This window comes from Gossypium hirsutum, chromosome D10 (genome assembly GCF_007990345.1).
Source record: "Gossypium hirsutum isolate 1008001.06 chromosome D10, Gossypium_hirsutum_v2.1, whole genome shotgun sequence".
Taxonomy (NCBI): domain Eukaryota; kingdom Viridiplantae; phylum Streptophyta; class Magnoliopsida; order Malvales; family Malvaceae; genus Gossypium; species Gossypium hirsutum.
In genome coordinates, this window is record NC_053446.1 from 18,207,466 (window position 1) to 18,219,867 (window position 12,402).

Consider the following 12,402-nt stretch of genomic DNA (forward strand, 5'->3'; position numbering starts at 1 on the left):
TTGTATTTCATGGAAGAACAAAACATTTTAAAGTCAAGTATTATATGCTGAGGGTAGTACAAAAGACAGGTCAAGTAAAGTTGGGTTGTTGCAGATCAGAGGACTAGGTGGCAGATATTTTTACTAAGTCTTTCCATGTTAGTGGATTTGAGTTTCTTAGGAACAGACTTGGTGTCTGCAGCACTTGAGTCAGGAGGAGAATGTTAGTGTTTCAAGGTTGCAACTATTTTTTTTTTAAAATAAGACTAAGTCCTAAGGAGATTTGTTTTGTTAGTAGAAGTAGGAGTTGTTAACTTGTTAGTAGGAGTAGCGATTTGAATTTTTTGTTGAGGTTGTTACTTGAGCCTTGTATATAAGGGTTGCTTTGCTAATCAATTATATCATCCCTTCATTCATATTTTTTTCTATGCTTCAATAAGTTCTTTACTCAACCAATATTGTGAAACAACAATGATGATCTTGATATTCTATTTTTACACTATCCTTTCTCACGATGCTGTTTGGTTTGGCAGCTCTATTGGTCCTTAAGACCACTGATCCTCATCAAATTTCCTTATCAGAATTCATTTTTCATTGTTGGAATCTTACTACTGAGATTAAATGGAAGTGACATGAGTTTTTCTGAGGAAAAAGCATACATTGGCATAGAAGATATACACCTTGGTTACAGTTGTCAAAGTTACCAATGAAGTTGCATGAGATTAGATAGTAAGGGAAACTAGTAACTGGCCACCTGCATCTGCTAATTGGTATGTAAATTTCCTTTTTGTCTGTTACTACCTTATCTTTTTTTTTCTTCCTTCTATATGTTTTTATATTCTAAGAAAATACAATAATTTTACTTTGATCAACAGTATTTACATATGAAGTAAACTCAGGCCCCGTTGTCCTATGCTTAAGTGATGGGCTTTTATATTAAAAAGCATTTTTCCATCAAAAGCAATAAAGAACCCATTTTATTTGGAACTAAAATTTTAACTTAATGCAAGTGCTTTTCAGCAGATGAAAAGTAGAAAAATTTAGCTTTTCCAGCTAAAAAGAACTTTTGGGTTGTTCTTTTACATTTTTAGCCACACCACACATTTGTTCTTCTCTACTGGTTCTTCTATGCTGGTTCTTCTCTGCTGGTGCTGGTGTTCCCGACGGCTGCCCTTTTTCCTCCAAATTTTGTTCTCTGCTGGTTCTCTGCTGGTACTGGTGTTCCTCTGCTTGTTGGTTCTTTGTTCCTCTGCTGGTGCTTGTTCTTTGTTCCTCTTCTCCACTTTTTAAAAGCCTCTGGTTCTTTGTTCCTCTTCTCCCCACCACCGGTGAGTTTATCTTTTTTTTCGTCTGGGTAACTCCATTTTTTTCACATTTCTTTTACTGCTGGTGATGTCTTTGGAAATTCTGAATACTTTTTATTTTTTCCTTATTTATGAGGTTATTGAGAAAAATATAAACATTTAAGGAATAAAAGAGAGAAACCAATTGATTTTTATATTATTCTAAATTGATTTATTAATAATTTGATTCAGTTTGAGTACTCTTTGGTTCTAGACTACTGAATTTCTGCTTTCATTGACGTGATTGTTGCTCCTCAACTCTGTTCCACCATTGAATTGCAGCTTCAAAAATAGAACCTTTCTAGGTTCAACCATAGGTTTTCACTTAAAATAAACTTCTACCATGACTTCTAATCCTAATATTCTTCAACGTGTACCTTCCCATGAAAATTATCCACTTTTGATCTTCACTCATCGACCACTCAATTCTAGGGCTCTTCCAATTCATCTCTTGCAAAATCTATGAAGACAAGGGTTGTAAGTGGAACCTCTATTCGTGCCCATTTGAATATCCACGTCATTTTGTTGTCACAAAGCTTGTATTATCTACAACAATTCTTCAGTCTGCACCTCATCTTGAACACTAGGCATCCAATCATAGCTTTAAAAACAATTTCTAACATAAGCTTTGATGCCTATTTGATGGAATTTAAGAAAATATGATGAACCGACAAGGATTATATATTATATTTATTAAAACTCTATTAATGATAATAAATCTATTACGAAAAATTATATTAATCCTCTAGTAAAATATTTATACGAAAAAACTCCATTTACTATGCAATGGACAGTTTTTCTATGTTTTTGAGCAAGAAGTTTTACCCAAAATATTTATACGAAAAAACTCCATTTACTATGCAATGGACAGTTTTTCTATGTTTTTGAGCAAGAAGTTTTACCCAAAATATTTATACGAAAAACTCCATTTACTTAAGCAAAAGTTACTTCTTTTATCTTTCTCTTTCTTTGTTGAGTAGCATTGTCGGTTCTATTGGTTATTTTAATATTATATCTATATATAACACTAATGTGTATATTATGCTATTATTATTAATTAATGGTGGGAGAGTGTATCAAAATGGAGTCACCCATAATATTTTTTTAAATAGTTAATTGATACAAAAAATAGATGTTTCCCTTAGAATAAGGACATACATATCTTTTACTGTTATTTGTTCATGCATATAGCTAAAATTTTGATACATATGTAAACAAATATACTTATGTGACATTTGATTTTCTCGATTGCTTTACTGGCCGAAACAAATCTGTTCGTATACACAATAGATGAGTACTTCGGCGGTTGAAGTTAGTGATGAAAAAGTGAAAGCAATATGGGATAAGAGATTGATTGAAATATTTTGTGATATTTGTATTAAAGAGATATTAAAAGGCAATAGGCCTGGTACTCATTTCACAAAAGATGGATGGTTGAAAATAATGACCACATTTGAGAAAGAAACGGGCAAGGGTTTTTCACAAAGACAACTTAAAAATAGGTGGGATGCCCTAAAAAAAGAATGGAAAGTTTGGAAGAAACTTAAAGGCGAAGATACTGGTCTAGGGTGGAATCCTATAAAAAGAACTGTTGATGCATCGGATGATTGGTGGGAGAGTAGGCTCCAGGTACATTAATAATTCTGAATATTTTTTATTTTTTCCTTATTTATGAGGTTATTGATAATTACTGTTATTAAACTATCATTTTATATGTAGGTTGTGCCTGAAGCTAAAAAATTTAGAACATCGGGCATTGATCCTGAATTCGAAGCGAAGTTGGACCAAATGTTCATGGGGATAGTTGCAACAGGTGATAAAGCATGGGCACCTTCTTCTGGTACACTCCGTAGTGATTTTTTTGAGGATGTTAACAATGAAATACCTGAAGAGAATGAAGAAGAAAATATGAGAAATGATGTTCACATTTTAAATGATGTTCACATTTCAAATGATGTTCACATCTCAAATGATGTTCAAATGGACGGAAACGGTTAAAAAAGAAAAAACATTGAGATATCAAGTTCACGTTTTAAAACTGGAAGAAAGAAATCCTCAAAGCAAATTGGAGGGGCTGCAAGATTATCTAGTCAAATAGAAAAATTATGCAGTGCAGCTGACAATATGAGTCAAGCCACATCTAGTTTGACTCCTGTTATGGATCCATATGGTATTCCATAAGCAGTCAAAGTGCTTGACAGCATGTCGGAAGAAGTTCCAGAAGCTAGTCCGCTTTACTTTTTCGCACTTAAATTACTGCTCAATAAGGACAAGCGAATTATGTTTTTATCAATTAATCCCAAGATTAGAGCTTTGTGGCTTAAGACAAAAATGGAGGATAGTTGAAATTTTTTTGATCTTCTAGGGTTCAAAGATATCTATTACGTGACTAGCTGACAATGCTAAACTAGTTTTATCAATAGTTATTTATGTTTGGTTTTTGGATATTGAATTTATGTTCTACTTATTTATGTGTAATCTAGTTTTATTAATAGTTTTTTATGTTTGGTCTTTAGATATTGAATTTATGTTCTACTTATTTTTATTAAATTAGTTTTATCAATAGTTGTTTATATATGATTTTACAACGTAAATTTATTCACAGGTGATGAGTATAGTTGACGATTACAGCGGTGATGAAAGTGATGAAGAAAGAGAAAAGAAAGAGATTTTACAATGCATAGAATGTTTTAACCGATTATTTGTTGTTGCTTCTTCTTCCGTGCAATTATATTACGAGAAGTATATATTGAGGCAACCATGCATGGATTCAAAACAGTCAGGTGAGACATGGATCCGAGAGATCCTTGATGGTCATGAATCACGTTGTATAATTAATTTTAGGATGTCTAAAATGGTATTCACAAGTCTGTTGAGAGTTTTGGAGACAAGATACAACTTACAAACTTCAAGAAACATATCTTCTAGTGAAATGTTGGGAATTTTTTTATACATCTTGGGCATCGGAGCAAAAGTTTCCCAATGTCGAGAAAGATTTCAAAGGTCTGGATCAACAATAAGTCGACACTTTGCAATTGTGCTTGAGAAAGTTTCAAGGATGGCCACTGATCTAATTGCACCTGAAGATCCTTTTTTTAGCTCAATACCCGAACAAATACGTAAAGATTCTAGATATATGCCGCATTTTAAGGTTAAAATTTAATTTTATATTATTATAGTTTGATATATTTGGTCAACTAAAAATATGCACGAGAGTAATATGATTATTTGTTCAGGATTGCATAGGTGCAATTGATGGTACTCACATTGCGGCTATTCTCCCACCAAATGAACAAATTCTCTATATTGGAAGAAAAGGTATCCCGACTCGAAATGTTATTTTAATATGTGTTTCACATTTATCATGGCTGGATGGAAAGGACCGGCACATGACACTAGAATATTTCTTGATGCAATTCGAGATCCAAAATACAAATTTCCGCACCCACCAAATGGTTAGATATTTTATTTAAATGTGATTTTTTAAATAATAAAGTATAAGTTCTTTAATTGATAATTTTTATAAAAAAAAATTCTTGAATTAAGTGTTTGTTACTTTATGACTTGTAGGAAAATATTATCTTGTTGATTCTAGTTATTCTCAAATGAAAGGTTATCTTGGACCATATAGAGGTCAGCGATATCATTTACCTGACTTTCGTAGAGGTAGACCGATATCTGGTAAAGAAGAGATATTCAATCATTCACATTCATCATTACGTAGTGTGATTGAACGAACTTTTGGTGTTTTGAAAAAAAATGGGTCATTTTAAGGGATATGCCAAGTTATAGTTTTGAAAAGCAAATGATGATCGTTGTTGCTACAATGACGATACACAATTTTATTCGAAAACATGTCGGTCGAAATGATGCAGATTTTATGGAATACGAAGATATTAACTGGGCATATGAGAATAATATTGATTCAGAAAATGCGCACGGTCGAGAAAGTGATGATGATGATGACGACGACGATGATAGTGATGATGACGGTGAATCAAACAATTTTAGTGGTTTTGAAATGGAATTAACAAGAGATGCTATAGCTTCTAGTTTAATGAATTCACTTTAAATTGTAAATGCTATTGTAAAATTTTTAGTATTTATATCTAATATATAAATATTATCCCCTTTTTAAAACTTCAATCCAAATATATGTAATATTTTAATTTGTTAGGTTTATATTTTCTATGTTATGTTAATATCCAATATGAGTTATATATTCAAATACATTTTAAAATAAAATAATACAAATGCGTTAAAAGCATTAATAAAAAATAAAAAATAATTTTTATAATAATACAATTGTGTCAATATCTAATTACAAATATTTAATTATTATATTTAAATATTTAAATATAGTTTATATATTCTAATTAAATTTAATAAATAATTAATATTAATTACTTAGAAATATTTAAAACTAATATTATATATTAAAATATTAACAATAAGTTATAATAAATTATTTTTTATATTTTTGCTAAAATATCATAATATTAACTAATTTGAATATTATTTAAATACATATTTGTTACTTTATAATATCATGTCTAAAATGGATATTTTATTCTTCAAAAGTACTTTTTAACAGCAATACCAAACACTCAAAATTTTCAAAAACATTTCTAAAAAACACTTTTTCAAAAGCAATAAATAACTGGCCCTCAGTGTTACTGTCCCACAATCTCTGATATTGAACAACGTGCAATCTATTGAAGGTACAAGGATAGCTAACAATTAATTAAGTAATGCACATGCAAAATCTCAAAACTAGCCTTGCCAAAAAAATCTTCACAAAATCAAAATAAGTGGGGTTAGCATTATAGATTTTTAATATAATGTTTAAAACTATTTATAATATATCTCTAATTTTTAAATAGAAGATAATGTATTTTAATAAATTTAAACTCATGTTTTGTTACACTGACAATGATATCGATGTCAATCAAATTAAGGGTCTGTTTGATTGCCAGTAAAATATTTTCCGTAAAATGATTTCGGGAAAATGTTTTACTTTTCTGTAAAATGATTTACTGGAAAATATTTTCTGGTGTTTGATTGAATCTGTGTAAAATATTTTCGGCTGTTTGGCAGATTTCCTGGAAATATTTTTCGAAAAAATTGTTCTTACATATATTGATATGTATTAATAAATTTTTATATTTTAAATTATTTTTACATATATTGCAATGATTTATTTATAATAATACTCAATTATTAAGCTACAATATTAATCTTTATAAATTGAAAAAAATTAATATCAAATAAATTATTTGTAATTGTGTTAAAAAAACAAGTATTGAATAATTAAAAGAACAAGTTACTGGAAAATCGATAAACAGAAGCAATTTTCTACCGGAAATGAAGGAATGAATGAAGGAGGCGATAGAAAGCACGGAAAATGTCTTACGGAAATTGAAAGGGTAAGACATTTTCCCTAAAATGTAACCCATTTTCTCTTGTTTTGAAGTTCATCTTTCAAATGGAAAATATTTTTCGCCAATCAAACGCTGAAAAAGTTGGAAATAATTTTTCGGAAAATTAATTCCTTCAACCAAACAGACCCTAAGATTCAATTAACAAAATAAATAAACTTAATCAAATTGTGATTATTGTTATCTGTTAACGTTGCACAAAACGAGTAATATCCCCTCCCATTTTCCTTTAAAGGCAAAAAGAAAAGAAAAAGTAGATGAATGCATTAGTTTCATATTAAATAAAATATCTTTTAATTTTCAAACGACTATATTACACATTACAGGAAATACGATTCCTTTTTTGGGCTTCGTGAATATGCTTCATTGATTATGTTAATTGAATTTGAGCAAAAGCCACACATAAGAAAAAAAAAATGGAAAAACACTAAAATATTGAGTAAGCTGATTTTATAGTCGTTTGCTTATGATATCTCATTTCACCCATTCACGGGGACAAAAAATCTGCACAATCTTAAAAAGGTTAATTCATGAAAAGTTAGTCGTTCAGTTATTATAAGGTATAGTAAAATATTAAAAATTAAATATTTAAAAAAATATACATGCTAATTTTTTAAAGTTATTTATGAAATAAAAAAATAATGCTAGTGTATAACTATTATTTATACAATGTAATTCTTATTTTGAAATTTTATAATTTAGGGTTTTTTACTTCAAAATATATAAAATAAATACCAGAATAGGATAACAATATTAATATTCATGAATCTATACAATTCTATAGTAAATAACTAGTGCCGCCTGACCAATCGGCGACACCCCTTTCCTCTTAAAAAAATATTTTTTGGGTGCAACCTGACCAATCGATGATACTCGTATTTCAAACCCAAAATACATGCTTTTTTTATATTTATAAACATAAAAATGAAAAAAATTATTTATTGGTGTTGCCGACGTATCAGACAACACCTTATTATTTTTAATAAAATATATTTTTTAAAATTAAAAAAAACTGATATAATAATTTTCAGCTATTGAAACCCAAGACCGTGACCGACGGGTCACATCCGCAACAGGATGTCAGGCCGGTGCCATCGGGCACGGGCCCAAGTTCCAATACTCAAAAATTGTTATAACAATTTTTTCAACTTAAAAAAATTAATATAAATATTATTTTTTATTATTATAAAAGGGGGTTGGTTTGGTCCCCCAACCTCCACACCAATTTTTTCACCTGTTGAAGGTCCCCCTCCCTCACCACCGAAGGTAAGTTCTAAGTTTTCCCTTCTTTTGTTTTTTTAGTGTAATTAATTATTTTAATAGTAGTTTAATAATTTTAAAGTATGTTATTTCGTTAAGAAGTTAGTACTTATTATTCCTGAAAATCAAAATAAAAATATGTTTTAATTTTTTAGTATAATTAGTAGATGCTTGTACTAATTAATTTGTATCTTTGATTTTTTTTTATATATATTATAAACACTTGAATGGTCCCTCCTTCCTTCTCCACAGTCAAAATCTCCCAAAACAAACCAGGTATTTATTTATTTATTGCTATTATTATAATTATTATTAATAGTTTAGAATTGTGTTAAAAGTTTGAATTTTTTCAGGTATTCAAGGCTTTGTTTTCAGCTTTATAAGTATACTAGCCTTTGGACTATATCCATTGAACTATATGTAGTTATTCTATATTTCACATTTTTATTGGTTGATATTATTTTCTAAGGTAAATTGAGATAAAATTAATAGTTTAAGTATTAGTACTAAGCGTGATTTTTATATTATTTATTTGTTAAGTTGAATATTAAAATTTTATTTGTTTTTGCATATATGTATATAAGTTCTTTAATTACCGCAGAAGATCACGTAGTTAGGATGGTCCATTTATCGGTAAGAGAATGTTCTAATGTTGTATGTATTTTTTTGGCATAGTTGCACGTAATTTGTTATTTAACTGTGAGATATTAACCAATTTTTTAATATGATTAGGGTCCGTACCGCGTGACCATGGTCCGAGCTACCAGCCAGACGCATGGATTATGCCCTACTTAAATGTCGCGAGATTTGGATCAGTAGCATTAATCCGTGTGCTCAAGCTGAGGGGGCGACTTAATATCGACACTAGTTAAGTGGTGGTGCCCAGAGACGCACACCTTTTATTTACAGTATGGGGAATGTACCATCACACTAAAGGATGTCGCAATGCAAGTAGGGCTCCCCGTGGACGATGATGTGGTAATTGGTTCAAGCGGCATAGCAAATCTTGCGGCACTCTACTATGACTTGCTTGGACGCTCTCCCAGTGATGGTACCGATAAATTTACGGGTTTAAAATTTTCGTGACTGAAGGCAAATTTTGAAACATTATCAGATTATGCAACTGAGATGGAGAAGATACAGGCTGCTTGAGCCTATATACTACAACTTATAGGGGTACTTATGTAGGATTCCAATAATAATAAAGTCTACTTGATGTATCTGTCTTTACTTAGTGATTTGCAAGGTGCTCATTCCTACAGCTGGGGTTCGGCAATACTAGCGACGCTATATCGTGAGCTTTGTCGGGGGACAAAACACAAAACTGTCGATATAGGTGGCTGCTTGATACTGCTACAATCTTGGGTGCTATACATGATGCCATTTCTGGTATCAGTGGGTCACCAAGTACATGTGTTCCCACTTATGAATAGGTAAAAAAATTTTTTAATTTGGATCAAGATTTTTTTCATGAAAATATTTTCTAACGAGTTTGGTTTATATTTTTAGATGGTATACTTGTCTGAACATCGAAAAGTCGAAAGCACTCATTGTATACCGACAGATGATCGAGGCATACATCAAGGATAGGGTAATTTATTTTCAAATAATTAAATTATATTAATGTTATGTAATTAGTTTATTTATTAAATTACACTGTAATTATTATTTTAATCATGTGTTTAATTGTGTAGTTCGTGTGGATGTCGTATATCACGCCGGATGTTGCTTTCGTCATTCCTCCGCCGACTAGAGCATATGCAATCTTGTGGTGTATTAATGCTCCCATTATCAATATTCAAATGGTGGAGTGGTATGCCAGGGATCAGGTGCTTCGTCAATTCGGGTGTCGTCAACATATTCTTGACGTTCCTATACAATTGGGAAAATATGTCCACAAAATTTACAAGAAAGGGAAACATGCAAAGAATTGGGCATTAGAGCATCAACCATATATTGTGTTGTGGAACGCCCGGTTGGAGAGAAGGCCTTATTTGGAATCATGTTTTTCCTAATTTCACTCCATCGAGGGGCTACCAGTAGTGGCATGTGTGGAATGGGTTGCCCTAGTTATATGGTGGTCGATTGATGTTAGTCCCTCCACATATGGAATGACGAGGTCTCCTACAAAGCTGTCCTGACGGCCTATCGCGGATGTGACTTGTTGGTCACGGGCCCGGGTTCCAATACCTGAAAATTATTAGATCTATTTTTCAGCTTAAAAGAAATTATATTTTATTAAAAATAATAGGGTATCGCGTGACAGGTTGGCGGCACTAATAAAAAATATTTTTTTTCCTTTTTATGCTTATACATGTAAAAAAAAACACGTATTTTGAGTTTGAAATACAAGTGCCATCGATTGGTTAGGCTGCACCCAAAAAAAATAAATTATTTTAAAGAGGAAAGGGGTGCCGCCGATTGGTCAGGCAACACCAGTTATTTACTGCAAAGTTTGCCTAGATTCGAGAATATTAGTGTCATTATCCCATTCTGGTATTTATTTATTTTATATTATTGAAGTAAAAAATTTTATAATTTATCATCTGTTTATTTAAAATGTAACTCGATTGATTCCTAACTAAATTAACATATTATTATAATAATGAAAAGGACATGGATTCAAAAAATATATACTTATTAAAAAGAAATATGAATAAAAATAAGCTACGGAAAATGTTAATAAGGGCGGTTCATGGTTGATTAATATGATATTTAAATGAAGTATGATTGATAAAAAAGATTTAAAATGAAAAAAGTAATTCAATGAGTCTTTGTAAATGCCGATTCACGTCACTAATATTATGATGGTTGAAATTAGGTATAAATTTGGAGTGGGGAATCTGGGTTGTTTATAGTATTGAGGATTAATTAATATTGCAGTTGGTATACCACCAAATAGGTAACAAATTATTTGATTTGTCTCTTGAAGTCGGTGGGCTTCAGGATGTCTTCTTGCAAAGTAATGAAATATATATATAATCTTAGAAAGCAGTTCATTCACTCCAGAAATTACATGCAGTGATTCATCTAATGAAATTGAAAAATATAGCAGTGAAAATAACTAAATAAAACAATAGCAGTGCTGGATCTAACATTAATTCAAAGTGAAACTAGTACTTAAAGGAAATAGAGAAGCAAAAATAAAAATACCATGTATATATTGAAACACTGCGAGCAGTGAGTGAGGGATAAGACTCTAAACCCTAAATTCGAAAAGAAAGAAAAAGAATCAAGAGAAGAAGAGGGTCGAGCTGGATTCATCGCTTGGTTTGTCTTGCTTGGGCTTTTTCTTTTGCTTCTTGTAAGGGATCCCCCTTGCCTTTGCTTGACTTTCCCTCACCTCTCTTAGATAAACTCGAATAGCACCGGTGGCAAAAGGGTTGGACTCAGGTGACCCTCCATTTTCTTCATAAGCAGCTCGAAGCCTCCCAATAAGAGCATCAAGGCTGCCCCAAGCTTGCCTAAGGGGGCAAGTGCAAGGAGCAGGTGGTTCAGGCTGTCCGTAGAACATGCAACCTTGGAGGTGAACCTTGGTCTTCCCGAACTGATCCAGATATCGCAGGAAGTCTAAGACATGGTTGGAATTGCACTGTGAAAGAGGAACCGGAGGCCGCTGGTTCTTCAAGTACTGACCGAAAGTATTCCAGTCCCTTCTCTTCTGGGACTCATATCGGCTAGGTGTTGGGGGTTGGTGGTGATCGGCAATCAAGGATGATCCTTCGGCTATATCCTTCCCTCTCTCACTGGACATATCGTTGAGATGGATGTGTATGTTTGTTGGTAAGGAAGGCAGGCAAGTAGAAATAGGGGGGCCGGGAAGCAAGGTAAGGGAGAGGAGGAACATGAAGTTCACATCATGGGGCAACCAAGACACGCCATGGGGCCATAAGACGTTGCTTTCTCTCCCTCTTTTTCATCATCTTTCATTTCTGTACATTCTCCTCTATAATTATACTATAAAATTAGCTATGTATTTTCCCTATTAATCCAATGCAATAATTGATGTTATTTGTCAATACATTAAGCTCTTATCATGTTACTTTTGAACTACCTTTAACCCCTATTGCCCTCTATGATTTCTTTTTTGGTATACCAATGAAAAAGTAATAAATCAATATATCTTAAAATGATAACCTCGTTGACAGCATGTACATGATAACTTTTCTAAATCAAACGCCACAAATTAAGACTAGAAACATGCAACTCCTCTTGGGGGTGGGGGGCCGAAATTACGTATCAAAACAATATTTTAAAAGCCAAAAAATAAAATAATAAAATTTTGAGATATTATGTATGTTGTAGAGTTTTTTTTATATTTAAATGTTACATATTTAAAAGCACAAATTTAATAAAAAAATTATAAGTAATAAGCTAAAACA

At 31.7% G+C, this 12,402-nt stretch overlaps 2 protein-coding genes across 7 annotated transcripts; one reads left to right on the forward strand and one right to left on the reverse strand.

Annotated features, from left to right (window-relative positions):
• Positions 1-845: 845 nt before the first annotated feature.
• Positions 846-5,457, forward strand: LOC107914495 (L10-interacting MYB domain-containing protein). Of its 6 annotated transcripts, none has more exons than XR_005919218.1 (5): positions 947-1,307; positions 2,613-2,951; positions 3,042-3,135; positions 3,928-4,473; positions 4,559-4,778. XR_005919218.1 is itself a non-coding variant. In XM_016843425.2 (4 exons), the coding sequence occupies exons 2-4, from the start codon at positions 3,931-3,933 to the stop codon at positions 4,929-4,931; spliced, it is 801 nt and encodes a 266-aa protein (XP_016698914.1). In that variant the 5' UTR covers positions 846-1,307; positions 3,928-3,930; the 3' UTR covers positions 4,932-5,457. The 6 variants fall into 6 exon arrangements, 3 of the variants coding, with proteins under 3 accessions (XP_016698914.1, XP_016698915.1, XP_040958083.1); XR_005919220.1 differs by having other exon boundaries at positions 986-1,307; positions 3,928-4,105; XM_016843425.2 differs by lacking the exons at positions 2,613-2,951; positions 3,042-3,135 and adding an exon at positions 4,893-5,457 and having other exon boundaries at positions 846-1,307; positions 4,559-4,777.
• A 5,554-nt stretch (positions 5,458-11,011) lies between these two features.
• On the reverse strand, positions 11,012-12,016 carry LOC107914954 (protein LIGHT-DEPENDENT SHORT HYPOCOTYLS 10). Its single transcript, XM_016844025.2, has one exon. The coding sequence runs from the start codon at positions 11,865-11,867 to the stop codon at positions 11,253-11,255; it is 615 nt and encodes a 204-aa protein (XP_016699514.1). The 5' UTR covers positions 11,868-12,016; the 3' UTR covers positions 11,012-11,252.
• Positions 12,017-12,402: the final 386 nt, after the last annotated feature.